Here is an 18990-nt window from a genome sequence, read left to right on the forward strand (position 1 = left end):
GAAGTAATGAGACCTGCTTCAGGCTGCAAGACTGATATGTGCAGTCTACTGTGTGTGTGTATGCGTGTGTGTATGTGTGTGTGTGTGTGTGTGTGTGTGTGTGTGTGTTTACTGCAACAACTGAGTAGACGATTAGACACATACATGAATATGAGTGATGCTATAAATGTGCGTTTTGGTCATGGGTCTTTTGCACCGCACCATTTCTTTATAGTTCCTATTTTTTCAGTTCGCTTTCCTCAGTTTTAAAGCTCTTTAGATCTCAAGTTGCCACACTGTTTTGTGCGAACTGCCATTTATGTTAGTCCTTTCTCTAATACTGTGTTTCTGTTTGTGCTTGATGTAGAATCCAACAATTGTCTGAGGCAGTGGGAGATCTCTACAAACAGTTCAACACGCTGAAGGACAACTTGGTTAAACTCACCTCCAAGTTTGACAAAGTGGAGAGCTTTGTAGATGACATCCAAGCAGGAAACCTCCCCAAGCCTCCGCTGTGGATTGCTCCAAGACGCCCTGTAAGGAGGGTTCCTCCACGGGCACCACTCAGAGTGCCTCTCAGAGCCGCTGCCATGGAAGCCTCATCTCAGAAATCAAGAGGACACAGAGTTCCGAGGGTTCAGAGGACTGGGTGAGGCTAGCTCTGGACAGGAACTCAGACGCACACAGTAAAGATTAAAACTTGGAGTTCAAGACGCTGGCGGAGGCCTGTGAGAAGACTCTTTAATCCTTTTCTTCCGTTACACCTTGAATGATAACCATACCCTTCATATTCTTAAATGTTTTTGGGATATGTATGTTTTGTAATGACAGAATTGTTTTTTTTTTTTACAATTACCTCACGTTTTAAATAATTAAATGATTATATTGCTTTATATTGCTTTGACGTTATGCTTTTCTGCCACAGGGTGGCAGTATATTAAAGGACATAAAATGATAGCAAGCCTCCAGATGTGACAGTAATTTCACAGTTTATCTTAAAATGAGAGGCTGTTATGGATATATTTAATCTTTGCCTCAAATATACTTAGGGAAATTATGTGATACTGTTTTGATACTACTTTTGTGGTGATTTTGTCCAGGCGGGGATTCAAAAAAATATCTGGGTTCATTTCTTTAAATGAGCTTGATATTGATTTGATTACTGCATAATGATTTAGAACATAATTAATTTGAAATTGAGAATTGCTAAGGTCAGCTGTTGGCTCCATAGAGCACAATTAGTCATCAGCTGTTTTGATTCAAAACTCCTACTTTTAGGTTGATTAAAAATATTACAAATACATTTTTATAGATTTATAAGACAAGATTTTTGTAAAGAACTGAAATAAATTTGTGAAAAAAAGATAATGATGCTCATTTTTTTATTACACACTCACACAAAAGAGGATAAACTTCCCTCCCTTCAGAATGTTTTGCTGTGGTTTCCGCACTCAAAAATCGTGAAACGTCAACACTGTATAATCATATGTCATTCTGCTTAGATTGTAAAGGAATGGAACACTGACTATGCTTATGCTTGAAAGTCCGTGAGAATGTGCACATAATTTTTTAATTAGTTATTTTACAAAAACTGAATTTGAGAGCAAAGTTTTTGATCGCTGAGACTTCATTTAAAATCTTCTCAAACTTCAAAAGTTTCACAGAGAACAGAAACTGACACTTACGTTAGAAAGAAAAGAAAGGTTTGGTGCTTTTAAGGATTTGCTTAGCGGACAATCGTATTTACCATTCAAAGAAGCAAAACAAAATACAATTTTAACATTCAGCCCTTCACATCAGTTACTGCAGTCAGACTTCTTTATCTTTTTCTCAGAGGATTTGGATCCAACTGACATTTGACATGAAACCTCCTTGTCACTCTCCCACTCAGAGGTTGGAAGACTCAAATAACTGCTCACTTTGAATTTCTGGTTGCTCTGTTTTTCAGCAGAACTGGTGAAAACTCCATCAGTGACTGATTTCCCACTCACAGTCCAACTGACATCAGCAAAATCTACAGAGAGGTCATTAGCCACACAAACCAGAGTGACCTTGTCTGACTTCAACTCCTCACTGGATGGAGGGAAGAGAGTCAGAACAGGAGCTGGGAGGACAGAGTCTGTACAGAGACAGAAATTTAAATCAGAGATAAATTATTCAGAATTTGAATCAAATTTAAAATAGGCTAAAAGGTAAATTAAAATCATGGACTCAGCTATTGCCAGAGACAGTTTCATCTGAGGACAGACATAAACTTTTATAAATACATTATTAAAAAAATCTGATCGATACCTTTTGTTGCATATTATTTACAGGTACCAATAAGGAAATCAAATAATGAAGAATAATATTCTAGCTGAGAACAGCAAAGAATATTCAAAATTCTATGGGATGATACAACAAGACTGTCCTGACAAATAATCTGGTTGAATTATTTTTAGCAGCTGTCTAAATCACATAATACAAATTAATTGAAAAACTAATTATAAATTATAAACTATAAATTGATATAATTTCTTACTACAATCATTCATGATGCCTCTTTAAAACTCTACATTTCAATGTTTTTAACTGTCACATTTAACAAATCTTGCAGTAATTTTTAGTTCATCAACAACTGTGAAATGCCTCAGAGATATGAGACATGTCAGTAAAAACAATTCTTCTACTGAAAACTACAATTCAACTGATATCAAATTAAATTTAAAAAAGCTTTAGCGTTGAATTTCATGAAAGCGCTCTGAGAATTTTAGGCCCTTAAACTGTTACTATTAAAAAATAAAGAAATGTTTCTTTACAGTGACGATGAGTTTTGCTCCTTGGTCGAATACCACAGTGACTCACTTTCATATCTTCACTTGTACAAAAACCTCCCCAGTTACAGATGGAAGAGGAGTGAAACTGAAACTTCTGCTTCACTTCAACTGATCAGGTTCTCCTATAGTACAGTGAGAAAACAACTTTTAATCTTCTCTTCTAAGCCATTACAGTGTTCAGAATATCAGTCTCTTCTATTGCTTACATTCCTCTCACACTGGATGTGTAGTGTGAAAGGATGTAGAATTCCTTAAAGGTAAAGAAAGGAGACTTGTCGTGCAAATCATTGTTTCATGTGGTCATTAAAAATGGCATCGTGTGTGTTATAGAGCACAATCTTCCTGCTCCACTTTTATTGATTATCATATCATAATCTATTTGACATGTTTTTGTACATGATTTCGTTAAGGGAGAAATTTGATCCATACTTCAGAGAACTACAGCCATTTTAAGGCCTTTATATGTGCACAAGAAGTTTTCCTTGCCAAGTGTCTAGAGAGCTGACCTTTGGTTTCAACATCTCATGTAACATGACATTTACCAGGGAGTGTGTCCCCATTTTGTGACAGTGAGTCCTACAGATGTCTGTGTGACCATCCCCTGACATCTCTGAAAGCCAGAGAAACACATGTAAATAAATTTTATATATCAAATACCTCACAAAGACATTTAAAGTTTTAACTGAAATTGTGAAATAAACACAGACATAAAGTAACATGACAAAAATGTGAGAAAGTAGTGATGAAGTACAGAACGCTGACAGCTTGTTGTCAGTGTGTGGCATCAGGAGATATATCTAAAAGTCCATACCAACTAAGAGATATGTTGGGGAGAGATATATTCTAGCCTAAAGACTGCAGACTCTTCTGAATTCTTATGACATGAAAACACAAATGAACAGAGTTTGAGACCTGAGTAGAGAAGATTGAGAGAACTTCATTTGCTTCATTATATACTCCTCATAATATGACAATAAATTTATATTTGCACTGCACTGTGTATTACAACGAATTCATTGCTTTATGATATGAAAGATCAGCAAATGTGATTTAAGAAAAACACTTGCAGCTTAAATCCACTTTTCAATCACAGAAAGAAGAATATTGCTGTATTATAAACTTGAATATAAAATGTAGACAGAGACTGTAACTTGCCCTGGACTGCCTGTAAATGCTGTTTAAGATGTTAACTATACTGTCAAATTTATAACTGCGTAGTTTTGTCTTTCTTCGGCGAGTGCATAACAGTAGTTTTTACTTTTTGGATTGTCTTCTGCAACTGAGCGGTTCGAAAGCAGAAGTGAATGTGAGCAGTGAGGAGGTTTTTGTCATGGTGTGAATCACTGTGATATATTCTCTTTAGCAGAGCTGTCCCATGTGTTACAGTAATACACTGCAGAGTCTCCCACCTCCACATTATTAATGATCAGACTGTAATCTGTTTGGGATGAGTGCTTTGATGTGAATTTGGGAGAGGAGAAGCCAGAGCCATATTCAGGAGAGCTCCAGCTATGACTGAATCTTAACACATGCTGAGGGGCTGTTCCTGGAACCTGTTTATACCAACGTGCACTATTGATAACAGTCCCCAGATTACAGTCCATAGTGGCTGTCTGTCCTTTACTCACTGTGAGAACAGGAGGCCTCTGTGTCACCACAGTCACACCACTGACACCTGAGAAGATTACATGTGAAATATATGAAGATGTAACATTAAATACTGCTTTAATAGCTTACTCTTCTACTTTGGCATACAGAGCTGAACAAATGAAATATCAAAGACTTGATCGCATCTTACACGTCAAAGCATTGACCAGAGTACAGAGTGTTCTCAACATTTTAGTAGAATATGGTCTAAAGAGTTTTGACTGTCCTTTTGAGAGAAGATCAGTATTGAGGTACGAGGAGGAGACAGCACCATTGTCCTATGAGAGACACGTCAGGATATCCAGAGGGTGGAGCTTTAAAAATGTGCCAATCAGAGCATGACATTTGTCAACATGTCTGACTATAAAATTGCGCCTTCAAATATATTCAATGTAATAGTTTTTCTTGTCACAAAAATTGCGACTGATGTGCAGCATTTTCTTTAAACACATTCATAATCATTTTTTTATGAATCAATAAGTAAGCTGGGTTCCCTAGTTCTGTGACTCTAAATCGAAGTTCAACTCAGCGGAATAAATGGAACCGACGGTTACATATCTTTCTTGCTTATTTCACAAAGTAAGAATCTAAAATCATTTACCATGGACTTTGTATTGAGGAAACTGAAACACAACGACTGTGAATGAAAGAGTGATAAAGTGGATGACAGTTCTGAGTCATGATCTCCTCAGAGTCACAGGGCCATGACCAGACTGGGTGTGTCCCTGTTCATCCTTAGAGAGAAACAATAACCTCATCATTTACATACAGCTAAAATTAATCTCATCAACCTGCAGGTGCATCCTGGGTAAGAGAGGACCAGTCATGCAGATGTAACAGACATTTCACTAACATTAGCTCAGAAAATCTCCTCTTTTAGGTCCTCCAGTGCCCTCTTATGGTCACTCACATGCATGAGGAGAAGAGTTCCCTTACAAATTTGTGTTATGACATTGTGACACTAATCTCAAAGATTTTGTGATTATTGCTCAAAGTTGCAGTAAAGAAGGACATGTTTCCAAGGCTGAAACAGAAACAGGCCAGACAGAGTGTGTGGACCCTTTTCACAATCATCATAATCATTTTGATTATTCTTTTTATTTCAAAAAGAGGTGTTGACACACAATTAAGTATTGGTCAAAACCATCCACACAGGTAATTTGCAGAAATATTTGTTTATTTGTAAGAATTTCATTAAAACATATAACACTTACAGGAAACTGAAATGAAATGTTATTTCATAAAAATCAAAGGTGGGAGAAAGATTTGCTGTCTTAGTAACATTGTTTCTACCTTAAGAACAAAGCAAAACAGAATCAGAGACATTTCTCATTTCATGCCACTGATTTCAGTTACTGCAGTCAGACTTCTTTATCTTCTTCTCAGAGGATTTGGATCCATCTGACATTTGACATGAAACCTCCTTGTCACTCTCCCACTCAGAGGTTGGAAGACTCAAATAACTGCTCACTTTGAATTTCTGGTTGCTCTGTTTTTCAGCAGAACTGGTGAAAACTCCATCAGTGACTGATTTCCAACTCACAGTCCAACTGACATCAGCAAAACCTACAGAGAGGTCATTAGCCACACAAACCAGAGTGACCTTGTCTGACTTCAGCTCCTCACTGGATGGAGGGAAGAGAGTCAGAACAGGAGCTGGGAGGACAGAGTCTGTACAGAGACAGGAATTTAAATCAGAGATAAATTATTCAGAGTTGGAATAAAATTTTAATCAGTCAAAATGTAATTAAAATCACTGTCATCATAACTGCAAAAAGCAATTTCTTTGACTGGACAGAAATAAACATTGATTGAAATGACTTCAAAAATCAGATAAAAATCAGAACAAAATCAGAGAAACTGTTTCACTCGCAAATAATTCACAGGTTTACTTTAGGAAAGAACGAGTCTGAGATTTCACACCCGTGAGGAAATCGGTTAAGGACGCTTAACATTTTAGTCTTAAGGTCACAGAGTATTGAGAATTCAAAAGATGTAAAACAACCAAGTCTTCTCGACAATTGATCTGTCTGAATTATTTTTAGCAGTTGTCTAATCCAGATAAGATAAAAATGTTTTCTAATTATTTTTACTGTTCATGATGCTCCAGTGAAAGTTAATATTTGAATGTTTCCAACCTTCAAACTCATAAAATCTCATCCCAAAATTTCAGTAATGAAATAGCTACTTGGGGGGCTACAAAACTATGTAATTAATGTAATATATTCAACTGCTCTTTCACGTCTCAGGAATTTCAAACGTAAACAAAAGTGAATTTCTTTTGAAAACCACAATTCAGCTCAGATCAAATGAATTGTAAGAAATACATTTTTATTGAAATGCCATGAAAATTTCAGGCGCTTAAACTGTTATTGTCAAAGGAAAAAGAAAAATTTCTTACCAGTGACGATGAGTTTTGTTCCTTGGCCGAATACCACAGTGACTCACTTCATATTTTCACTCGTACAAAAACCTCCCCAGTTACAGATAGAAGAGGAGTGAAAGTGAAACTTCTGCTTCAGTTCAGCTGATCACTTTCTCCTCTGGTGTCCATGATCCACACAGAGACATCAAACTCCTATAGACCCTCTTTTAATCTTCTCTTACATGTCATTAAATTAATAATAATCCCACTCTTTGTTGCAGGCCTAATTTTCTTCTCACATTGAGCGTGTGACAACTATGAGATAAATAATTGGGAAACATTTGTTCTATTAATCCTCAGGACACATACTCCTTAGCAGAGATGTGATACCTATTGCTAGGAAAACCGTTGTATGTACATAGGAAGTTTTTCTTGTAAGTGTTCATTCACCTGACCCTTGATAACATGATATTTATAGGGGATTGTGTCCCCATTTGAGACAGTGAGTTATACAGGTGTCGTTGTGATCATCCTCTGGTACATAACAATTATGAATAAAGTGTCAAAAAACACACTCAATAAAACATGCATTAATAATTATCTCTATTGATACTCATAGCGATATACTGCATGCATGTTCTCTCCTTGGCTGTCTGATGACATAAACAGCCATGTTCCACAGAGATGAAGAAATAAAAAGCACATGAAAAGAAAAGAAAACATGTGAATGTGACAGGACAGACATATTGAGTTTGACTCCCCATTACTTACAGCATCTTTTAAAACTTGCATAAAACTTGATTAACTCATTAGTTCTTGGAATAAATTTATTTCAGTTGTAATTGGACTATATATCACTATACTGATTGAATAGAAACCAGATATTAACTCACCCTGCAGTAAACATAATAATGATTAAGATACAGATGATATTTCATTCCTTACAACCATATTTCACTTTTTTTTTCTGGGGTAAGGGCACTGGAGTGTTTTTTTGCACTTCTTGTCTGCAACAAAGTTGACTGAAGAAGCAGAAGTGAATGTGAGCAGTGAGGAGGTTTTTGTCATGGTGTGAATCACTGTGATACGTACTCAGAAGCAGAGCTGTCCCATGTCTGACAGTAATACACTGCAGAGTCTCCCACCTCCACATTATTAATGATCAGACTGTAATCTGATTGGGATGAGGACTTTGATGTGAATTTAGGAGAGGAGAAGCCAGAGCCATATTTAGGAGAGCTCCAGCTACGATAAAATCTTATCACATACTGAGGAACTGATCCCGGAACCTGTTTATACCATGGTACATTATTAGTACCAGTCCCCAGATTACAGTCCATAGTGACCATCTGTCCTTTACTCACTGTGAGAACAGGAGGCTTCTGAGTCAGCACAATCACACCACTGACACCTAAACATCAAATCAGACATACAGTCTTCATTAAAGATCATTCACTCATCAAAAACAAACAAATGCCTTCTAGAGAATTCTTACATGACAGAGCAGTGATGAGAGTACAGAGAGTCCCCAGCATGTTGTCAGTGTGTGGAGTGAATGGATCTTCCAGTTGAGTTTGAATGTGAGGAGAGGAGAGAGTGACAAAGCCTTTCTTAAAGAAGCCAAAGATGATGTGGGAGGGGCTTTGTCAAACAGTCAAACAGTTTCTCCATTTCTTCTCTGTATTTTTCAGAAAACTGATGTCTACCCACAAAAACGTAATTCAGAGGACATAAATGAATGGCTCTGAAACACACTGGTTTCTTGAGTTCTGATCTGCTGTAGACTGAAAACAAAAAATAGCTGAGAGAAATGTGGAGCCCACTACTACACCACTTAGGCAAAGGATAAATGGACATTTAAATTTGTTCATTTAAAAAGCAACAATCATTTCGAACCACAGATGATAGTACATTGTTAAAGCTTTGTTGAGAGGCTGGAGATTTCAAAAGTATGTAGGGCAAAGACATACCAATGACTATGATGAGATTCCCCAATATACTGTACACACTTAAAATGTTTTTTGCAAAGACACAGTTCATGAAATCTAATCAAAGTGAAAAAAAAAAATCAAAACTAAGGACACCAATTGTCATTTTTTACCATTTTAAAAAATGACCACTTCATCCTGAATCCTGAATTTTACCAGATTCCAACACAAACAAGCAAATTGTTAATGTAACGAAGTCTGTGTTAAATTTATACAAATCATATTATTGTTAATTATAGCTGACCATTATTTTTCTAATAATTGATCTTGATCTTAATTATTAGCGCACTGTGTGAATCACTGTGATACCCACTCCTCAGCAGAGTTTTCCCATGTTGTATAGTACTACACTGCAGAATCTCCCACCTCTAGATCACCGATTTTAAAACTTCAGTCTGATTGTTTAGAATCGTAATACATTCTAAACAAAACATTTAGTTACTATTAAATACTGTTAATACTCAAATGATATTTTTTTCTAAAACACTGTTGTTCAAAGAACGTTTTGGAGTTGACTGAAAAAGCAGAAGTGAATGTGAGCAGTGAGGAGGTTTTTGTCATGGTGTGAATCACTGTGATACGTTCTCTTTAGCAGAGCTGTCCCATGTCTGACAGTAATACACTGCAGAGTCTCCCACCTCCACATTATTAATGATCAGACTGTAATCTGATTGGGATGAGTGTTTTGATGTGAATTTAGGAGAGGAGAAGCCAGAGCCATAGTCAGGAGAGCTCCAGCTATGATAATCTCTTAGCACATACTGAGGAGCTGATCCTGGAACCTGTTTATACCACGCTGCATGATAATTAGTAACAGTCCCCAGATTACAGTCCATAGTGACCATCTGTCCTTTACTCACTGTGAGAACAGGAGGCTTCTGTGTCACCACAGTCACACCACTGACACCTAAACATTAAATCAGACATACAGTCTTCATTGAAGACCATTCACTCATCAAAAACAAACAAATGTCTTCTAGAGAATTCTTACATGACAGAGCAGTGATGAGAGTACAGAGAGTCCCCAGCATGTTGTCAGTGTGTGGAGTGAATGGATCTTCCAGTTGAGTTTGAATGTGAGGAGAGGAGAGAGTGAAAAAGCCTTTTTTAAAGAAGCCAAAGATGTGGGAGGGGCTTTGTCAAACAGTCAAACAGTTTCTCTGTTTCTCAGCTATATTTTGCAGATAACTGATGTCTGCCCACAAAACATCATTCATAAGGCATAAATCAAGAGTTCTGAACACATTTGTACCTGAGGAGTGACATTGGCCGTAGACTGAAAAAAACATTTGAGAGGAAAGTGGAACCCACTACTGTATCATTAAAGCAAAGGACAACTGGACAGTTCAATTTGTTCATTTAAACAGCAACATTTGTTTCAAACTGCACCTGATCATACATTGTTGAAGCTTTGTTGAGAAGCTGGAGATTTCAAAAGTATGTAAGCAAAGTTATAGCAATGACTATACTGAGATTCCACACTATACTGTGCAGAGTTAAAATGTTTTTTTTTTGCATTGACTCAGTGTATGGCATCTTATTAAATTAAAAAAGGTAAGTAAACTAAAGATGCCAATCTTTATTTTTAACATTTTAGAAAGTAACCCTTAATCCTGAACTTTGAATCTTAACTTTGTTTGATATGTTTACACAGTGACAAACTTTCAACACATATAAACAATTTGTCAGTCTGTGTCAGATATAAACAAGTTATATTTTATTTTCTGATCATTCTGAGAGAAGATACTGTTTTGAATTGAGTGAGTGGATAGCATTGGGAGAAAATACATTTTTCCACATTGCACATGAGTATATGTCTGACATGAGGGAGTCATGCATTTTTATAACAGAAGTAAATGTCTTCTCTCAAGTCAACTAAAAGCAGAAGTGAATGTGAGCAGTGAGGAGGTTTTTGTCATGGTGTGAATCACTGTGATATGTACTCAGAAGCAGAGTTGTCCCATGTGTTACAGTAATACACTGCAGAGTCTCCCACCTCTAGATCACTGATTTTAAAACTGCAGTCTGATTTAGACTGGTATGATATGGTGAATTTGGGAGAAGAGAATCCAGATCCATATTTTGGGGAACTCCAGCTGTGATGAGAGTTTAAGACAAACTGAGGAACTCCTCCAGGGATCTGTTTATACCAACGACAACCATCATCAGAGGTCCCTGTGTTACAGTCCATAGTGGCCGTCTGTCCTTTACCCACAGTAAGAACAGGAGACTTCTGTGTCACCACAGTCACACCACTGACACCTGAGAGAATAAGAACAGGAGTCGAGTTAAATTCATCTGAACACCTTACTGAATAAAATGTAAACTAAATGAATCCAATAACGGGACATATCTCACATGACAGAGCAGTCATGAGAAAGCAGAGTTTTCCCAGCATAATGTCAGTGTTTGATATGAGCAGTTTTTGCTCTTCAGCTCAGAGATGAGGAGATCTGAGAGTGGATGAGGAGAGACTGAGTGACCTTTATAGACACAAAAAGGAGATGAAAGGGGAGGAGCACGTTCCGTACTTCACATATATCACATCACATCTTTCAGTACAGTGTATAAAAACTCTATGGATTTGGTCCAGAACTATGTTTTACAAAGTAATCACCACTTTTATCTTTTATTTAAATCTAAATTCACAAAAAACACTTCTCAATAAAAATCAGAGTAAATGAAGTTAAGTCAGTTTATACCACAGTTTATATAACATCTGCTTACATCATTTATTAAAAAAGTAAATAAAACAGATAGACATATGCATTGTGTATTTATCCATCATAAAAAATATATATGTTTGAAAAGATGTTAAAATATGTATATATGCACAAAAAAAATCCAAGGAACAAGACGTGTAATTGGAACATTGTCCTGCCTTGAGAGATTTAAGTGAGACATGTGAGATGTGACAGAGCAGTGATCTAAATACAGTGTGTTCTCCGCATTTTATCCAGGACTGTAATGTATGGGTCTTGCAGTTCACTTGATATAGCAGTCTTAAAGAATGAGAACTGAAGAGAATTGAGGAGATCTGTTCCATAACAGAGAGAGAAAGGAAGGGCCATGTGTTCATATTTCCCCTTTTCCACTTTTGTAAAGGTAATGCTGTCAAACTGATGTGGAAATGGATCAATATATTGACCACCCCCTGCTGTAACTATCACTATAGTGGTACTAATTAGGAGAAAATAAAGACCAGACTCATTCACCTGAATGGGAAAGTGTATCCAAACTTTTGACTGGCACTGTATGTCTATTTTAATTGGGTGACAGCATGAAATACTTTTAAATGAGCAGTTGATGACAGTCATAATTTTAGCATATGACAATTTTGACAATGACACAGCTGAAATTTAGCCAAGATGGTAAGTAACTCAAGGGAGAGACTGTTTCAGAGATACAGATATCAGGACTGATCACCTTTAATGCCAGTGGTGACGGTACAAATTCAGTGAATGTAGGAGCTGGAGGCCAAGTGAACAGGATCACATAAACAGTCATGACACTCTTTATTAAAAACATACTAGAGTGAAAATAAATGGTTAAGTCTTATGCCTTGTGGGTTTATGTAAAATTTCAGTGTAAGAGTAGCACAACAGAAAAGCCTGGAATAAATGGTGCTGCACATAATGTCTTTTCTTTTCTTTTCTTTTTTTATTATTTTAGCCAAATCAGTTATTGTCTGGTCTTAATTGGGGTCGCGTGATAATGCATTCCCCTTCTAACTTGCGGTGAAATTTAAGTATATGTCACTTTTTGTTCCTGTTGTTGCGCATGTAAGGTTGACAATGGTTGATTGTCAGCCAATGGCTTATTTCTTTCCATTCAAGTTTTGGTTGTGTTACAGCTTTCTTAAGGTCTCTTGGCTGTTGCTGCAGTGTTAACGGTAATGAATGTTTAACCAATGCTCATTGCATGATAGCGCACAAGACCGTCCACTGGTGGTGTGCGAGAGAGCGGGATCTAAAGAAAAAAGTAAAAGCGATGCAAAATAGTTTTATGCACTTTCCTCTGCAACAAAGTCGACTGAAAAAGCAGAAGTGAATGTGAGCAGTGAGGAGGTTTTTGTCATGGTGTGAATCACTGTGATACGGTCTCTTTAGCAGAGCTGTCCCATGTGTTACAGTAATACACTGCAGAGTCTCCCACCTCCACATTATTAATAATCAGACTGTAATCTGACTGAGATGAGTGCTTTGATGTGAATTTGGGAGAGGAGAAACCAGAGCCATAATAAGGAGAGCTATAGCTATGGTGAAATCTTAACACATACTGAGGAGCTGATCCTGGAACCTGTTTATGCCAACGTGCACTCTGATCAGTAACAGTCCCCAGATTACAGTCCATAGTGACCATCTGTCCTTTACTCACTGTGAGAACAGGAGGCTTCTGTGTCACCACAATCACACCACTGACACCTAAACATCAAATCAGACATACAGTCTTCATTAAAGATCATTCACTCATCAAAAACAAACAAATGTCTTCTAGAGAATTCTTACATGACAGAGCAGTGATGAGAGTACAGAGAGTCCCCAGCATGTTGTCAGTGTGTGGAGTGAATGGATCTTCCAGTTGAGTTTGAATGTGAGGAGAGGAGAGAGTGACGAAGCCTTTCTTAAAGAAGCCAAACATGATGTGGGAGGGGCTTTGTCAAACAGTCAAACAGTTTCTCTGTTTCTCAGCTATATTTTACACATACGTCTGCCCACAAAACATCATTCATAAGGGATAAATAAATAGTCCTGTACACATTGGTACTTGAGAAGTACAAGTAGGGACGACTGGAAAATTAATCTTGTTTATTCAAACAGCAATGTTTGTTTGGAACTGCACCTAATCATACATTATTAAAGCACTGATGAGAGGTTGGAGATTTCAAAACTATGCAGGCAAAGATAAAGCAGTGAGTCACGACTATGTCGAGATTCCACAAAGATACTGTACACACTTAAAATGCTTTTGCACTGACAGTTCATGACATCTTGTCAAATTAAAAAAGATAAACAAAGGATGTCAATTTTTATTTTTAACAGTTTAGAAAGTGACCCTTAATCCTGAATTCTGAAACTTTAGTTTGACTGATATGTTTACAAAGTGATAAACTTTCAGCACAAATAAGCAATTTGTCAGAGTAACAAAGAGAGTCCGTGTCAGATATAAACAGGTTATATTTTCTTCACTGATCATTCAGAGAGAGGATATTTTGAATTGAGTGAGTGGATAGCAATGGGAGAAAAGAAATGATTCCACATTGGACTTTTTTTGTTTAACAGTGGGTCAATATCTTCCCTCAAGTTGTGTGAAAGCAGAAGTGAATGTGAGCAGTGAGGAGGTTTTTGTCATGGTGTGAATCACTGTGATACGTACTCAGAAGCAGAGTCGTTGTTGTCAGTGTGTGGAGTGAATGCATCTTCCAGTTGAGTTTGAATGTGAGGAGAGGAGAGAGTATTAGAGTAATACACTGCAGAGTCTCCCACCTCCACATTATTAATAATCAGACTGTAATCTGTTTGGGATGAGTGTGCTTTGATGTGAATTTGGGAGAAAAGAAGCCAGAGCCATATTGAGCAGAGCTCCAGCTATGATGATCTCTTAACACATACTGAGGAACTGATCCTGGAACCTGTTTATACCATTGTGCAGCACTAGTAGCAGCAGTCCCCAGATTACAGTCCAAAGTGGCCGTCTATCCTCAGCATTTTGTCAGTGTGTGGAGTGAATGGATTTTCCAGTTGAGTTTGAATGTGAGGAGAGGAGAGAGTGACAAAGCATTTCTTAAAGAAGCCAAAGATGATGTGTTTGGCTTGTGAAACAGCCTAGTGGATGACTGAAGTTTGCACATGAAGCATAATTAAGGATGTATGAATTTATGGCTCTTAACATGTTTGTCTCTTAAGGTGTGACATCTGAAATGGCACCCATTACCAGGCCATTGAAGCGATCGACAACCAGACAGTTAAATTTCTTCACTTAAACAGCAAGATTAGTTTCAAACTACACATATTCACTGCTAAAACTGCTGAGAGTTTAAATATTACAAAGTTTGTGGGGAAAGGCATACCAGTAACTATGCTGAGATTCCACAAATATACTGTACATGCTAAAAATGTTTTGTTGCGCTGACATATTGTCATGAACTGAAGGAGATTCTGGATGCATGTGCAGATCACTCAGTTTATGGAAACAAAACAAGGTGAAACAAAAGACTTTTTGAAACGTCCGGGTTTCTGGTTTCGTGACAGAGGCTTCACGATTCTCAACTCAATATTCACAACACATTGATTATGTGATTCCACACCAAAAACAAGAGAAAACTGTTACGGTTTCAAAGAGAGAATGTGTTACAAAGCCATGTGTTCATTTCAGCCATCTTTATTCAACAACTGTCCATTCCCCCTTTTACCACTAGATGTCACTTGACATATCATTACACCTTCCCTCTTAAAAAATAAACCACTGACAAAGAAAAACTTTGAAGAACTGCAAACTTGTAAACACATAATGTCTTTGGAATGAATTGTGATCAACATCAGGTATCCCTATATAGTCAGTGTCTTTAACTTACATCAAAACAAAACTTCTAAAATATTGAAAATATAACAAAACTTCAGCACATGTTCTTTGCCATGTCCATACAATTATCAACACTAAGACTACTGCCACAGCAGTAATGACAGTATTGCTGAACATTGTAATAGAATAAACACCCATACATTCCATTATTACCCTATTAAGGGTTACTTCTTACTTTTCAGTCTCTGTACCTAGCTGGAGTGTGAACTTGTCGTCCACTTCTTGTGCGTTCGACCACTGTGTCGCTCTGTGTTTGCTGTCCCGTGTTGTTACCATGCGTTTCTCCAGATTCCCCACTGGAGTTGTCCTGAGTTATGAGAGCGGATGATGGTGACGTTGTCAAGGATCTTTTCTTAGATCTGATCATGACGTGAGCTATGAGGGATTTTTGCAATGTATCAGTGAACAGCTGTGAACTTCATTTCTGGCTGAGTAATAAATAAGAGATTTCATTTGAACTGAAGAAATGCATGAACACTGATGCTACACATTCAGGATTAAGGTTTTGTTCATTCATGTATTAAAATGAAAGAGTGCATTTAGGTGTTCTTAATCACGTGAAGTGAGTAAATGAAACAGATACATAGGAATAACAACTGCTAGCCTCAAGATAAAGTCAAATATCCAGAATAGATATTAAATATGTTTATTGCAATGAAACAATTTAAAGCAACCTGTTCAAGTAAAAAGTTAAGGAAAACTACAGACACCAGTTTGTATTTTTTGATGTTGTAGAAAGCTACTCTTTACTCCTCACTTTTATAATCTGGATTTTGTGTAATGTTTTTAAAAAGATACAAAACTACAGCACAAACGAGCAAATTGTCAGGGGTCTGCATCAGCAAGACATCCAACAGTACCAGCTGGGTGTGGGTTAAGATTTCACTCTTGATTCTTTTTACACAAAGATCCAAAATAGCGGGACAGGTTGCCCATCTTCATCAGATGCTTGGACATGTTGAGCACATTCAAAAAAATCCTTCAAAACTTACCTCTTTCAAATTTTTAAAAACATATATAAGTAAATATGTTCCATTTTGTATTCTGATCATTCAGAGAGGAAATACATTTGTGAAATGGACTGAATGAGTAACAACTGGAGAAAGTGAATCTCTCAGAGTAACATGTCCTTACCAGAACCATCTATTGTCTTCACTGAAGCTGACTGAAAGCAGAAGTGAATGTGAGCGGTGAGGAGGTTTTTGTCATCACTGTGAATCACTGTGATACCCACTCAGTAGCAGAGCCGTCCCATGTCTGACAGTAATACACTGCAGAGTCTCCCACCTCCACATTATTAATGATCAGACTGTAATCTGTTTGGGATGAGTGCTTTGATGTGAATTTGGGAGAGGAGAAGCCAGAGCCATAATTAGGGGAACTGTTACCATGGTAAAAGAATATAACAAACTGTGGCATTCCTCCTGGAACCTCTTTATACCATCGTGCACCACTACTAGTAACAGTCCCCAGATTACAGTCCATAGTGACCATTTGTCCTTTACTCACTGTGAGAACAGGAGGCTTCTGTGTCACCACAGTCACACTGACGCCTGAGAAGATAACATGGGTATTATATGAAGATGTAACATTAAATACTGCTTTAATAGCTTACACTTCTACTTTGGCATACAGAGCTAAACTAATGAAAAATTAAAGATTTGATCACATCTTACACATCAAAGCAGTGACCAGAGTGCAGAGTGTTCCCAACATTATGGTACAACGTGGTCTAAAGAGCTCTTACTGTCCTGTTGAGAGAAGATCAGTATTGAAGAATGAGGAGAGGAGAGACAGCACCATTGTCCTATGAGAGACATATCAGGATATCCATAAGGAGGAGCTTTAAAAATGTGCCAATCAGAACATCACATTTGTCAACATGCCTGACTATGAAATTGCACCTTCAAATATATTCAGTCTAATACTTCTTGTCACAAAAATTGTGACTGATGTGTAGTATTTTCTCTAAAAACATTCATATGCAATTTTGTTTATTAATCAAGAAGTAAGCTGGGTTCCTTAGCTCTGTGACTCTAAAACACAGGTTTCTTGCCTATTTTGCAAAGTAAGAATCTAAAAACATTTGCCATGGACTTTATATTGAGGAAACTGACACACAATGACTGTGAATGAGAGAGAGATGGAATGGATGTAAGTACTAAGTCATGATCTCCTCAGAGTCACAGGACCATGACCAGACTGGGTGTGTCCCAGTTCATCCTTAGAGAGAAACAATAACCTCATCATTTACGTACAGCTAACATTACTCTGATCAACAGATAGGTGCATCCTGGGTAAGAGAGGATCTGGCATGCAGATGAGGTTTGTTCCATGGCCGAATACCACAGTGACTCACTTCATATCTTCACTCGTACAAAAACCCTCTTTTACTCTTCTCTTACATGTCATTAATGTATTCAGAATCCCTGTCTGTGTTGTGTGCTTCTTATTCTTCTCACATTGACAGGTGACAGCTATGAGATAAATAATTGGAAAACATTTGTTCTATCAATCCTCAGGACACATACTCCTTAATAGAGATGTGGTACATATTGCTAGGAAAACTTTTGTGTGTAAATAGGAAGTTGTTCTTGCAAGTGTTCATACACCTGACCTTGGATAACATGGAATTTATAGGGGATTATGTCCGCATTTGAGACAGTGAGTCCTACAGGTGTCTGTGTGATCATTCTCTGGTACATAAAACACATAAAAAAACACGTATCAATAATTATCTCTATTGATACTCATAGTGATTTACTGCATGCAGGTTCTCTCCTTGGCTGTTTGATGACATAAACTGACATGTCCCACAGAGATGAAGAAATAAAAAGCACATGAAAAAGCAGAAGTGAATGTGAGCAGTGAGGAGGTTTTTGTCATGGTGTGAATCACTGTGATACGTGCTCAGAAGCAGAGCTGTCCCATGTGTTACAGTAATACACTGCAGAGTCTCCCACCTCCACATTGTTAATGATCAGACTGTAATCTGATTGGGATGAGTGTTTTGATGTGAATTTAGGAGAGGAGAATCCAGAGCCATATTTGGGAGAGCTCCACTCATGATAATTTCTCAACACATACTGAGTTACTGACCCTGGAACCTGTTTATACCAATGTGCAGCACTAGTAGTAACAGTGCCCAGATTACAGTCCATAGTGAGCGTCTGTCCTTTACTCACTGTGAGAACAGGAGGCTTCTGTGTCACCACGGTCACACCACTGACACCTAGGAGAGAGTGACGAAGCCTTTCTTAAAGAAGCCAAACATGATGTGGGAGGGGCTTCATCAGTCAAACAGTTTCTCTGTTTCTCAGCTATACTCCGCAGATAATTGATATCTGCCCTCAAAACATAATTCAGAAGGCATAAATCAATTGTTCTGTTACACTGGTTTCTCGAGGTCTGACATCTGCTGTAGAATGAAAACAAAAACTAACTGAGAGGACAGTGGAACCCACTACTACACCATTAAAGTAACTGGCCAATTAAATTTGTTCATTTAAACGGCAAAAATCATTTGGCTTAAACTGATTTCTCTGGACACATAAGGTGTGACATGTGTGGTAGGGTGAAAAAATGTGGAACCCATTACTACAAAATTAAAGCA

The 18990-nt window shown here is 37.5% G+C and overlaps 1 protein-coding gene and 1 pseudogene across 1 annotated transcript; both read right to left on the reverse strand.

Annotated features, from left to right (window-relative positions):
- Window positions 1-1775: 1775 nt before the first annotated feature.
- LOC115826020 (immunoglobulin lambda-1 light chain-like) lies at window positions 1776-4633 on the reverse strand. Its single transcript, XM_030789706.1, has 4 exons — window positions 4594-4633; window positions 4151-4470; window positions 2782-2813; window positions 1776-2103 (listed from the first exon to the last, which is right to left on the reverse strand). Exons 1-4 carry the CDS (start codon window positions 4631-4633, stop codon window positions 1776-1778), a joined length of 720 nt encoding a protein of 239 aa, XP_030645566.1.
- Window positions 4634-5790: 1157 nt separating this feature from the next.
- Window positions 5791-17093, reverse strand: LOC115826021 (immunoglobulin lambda-1 light chain-like; annotated as a pseudogene).
- Between the last annotated feature and the right edge of the window lie 1897 nt (window positions 17094-18990).

This window comes from Chanos chanos, chromosome 13, assembly GCF_902362185.1.
Source record: "Chanos chanos chromosome 13, fChaCha1.1, whole genome shotgun sequence".
In the NCBI taxonomy this organism is placed as follows: domain Eukaryota; kingdom Metazoa; phylum Chordata; class Actinopteri; order Gonorynchiformes; family Chanidae; genus Chanos; species Chanos chanos.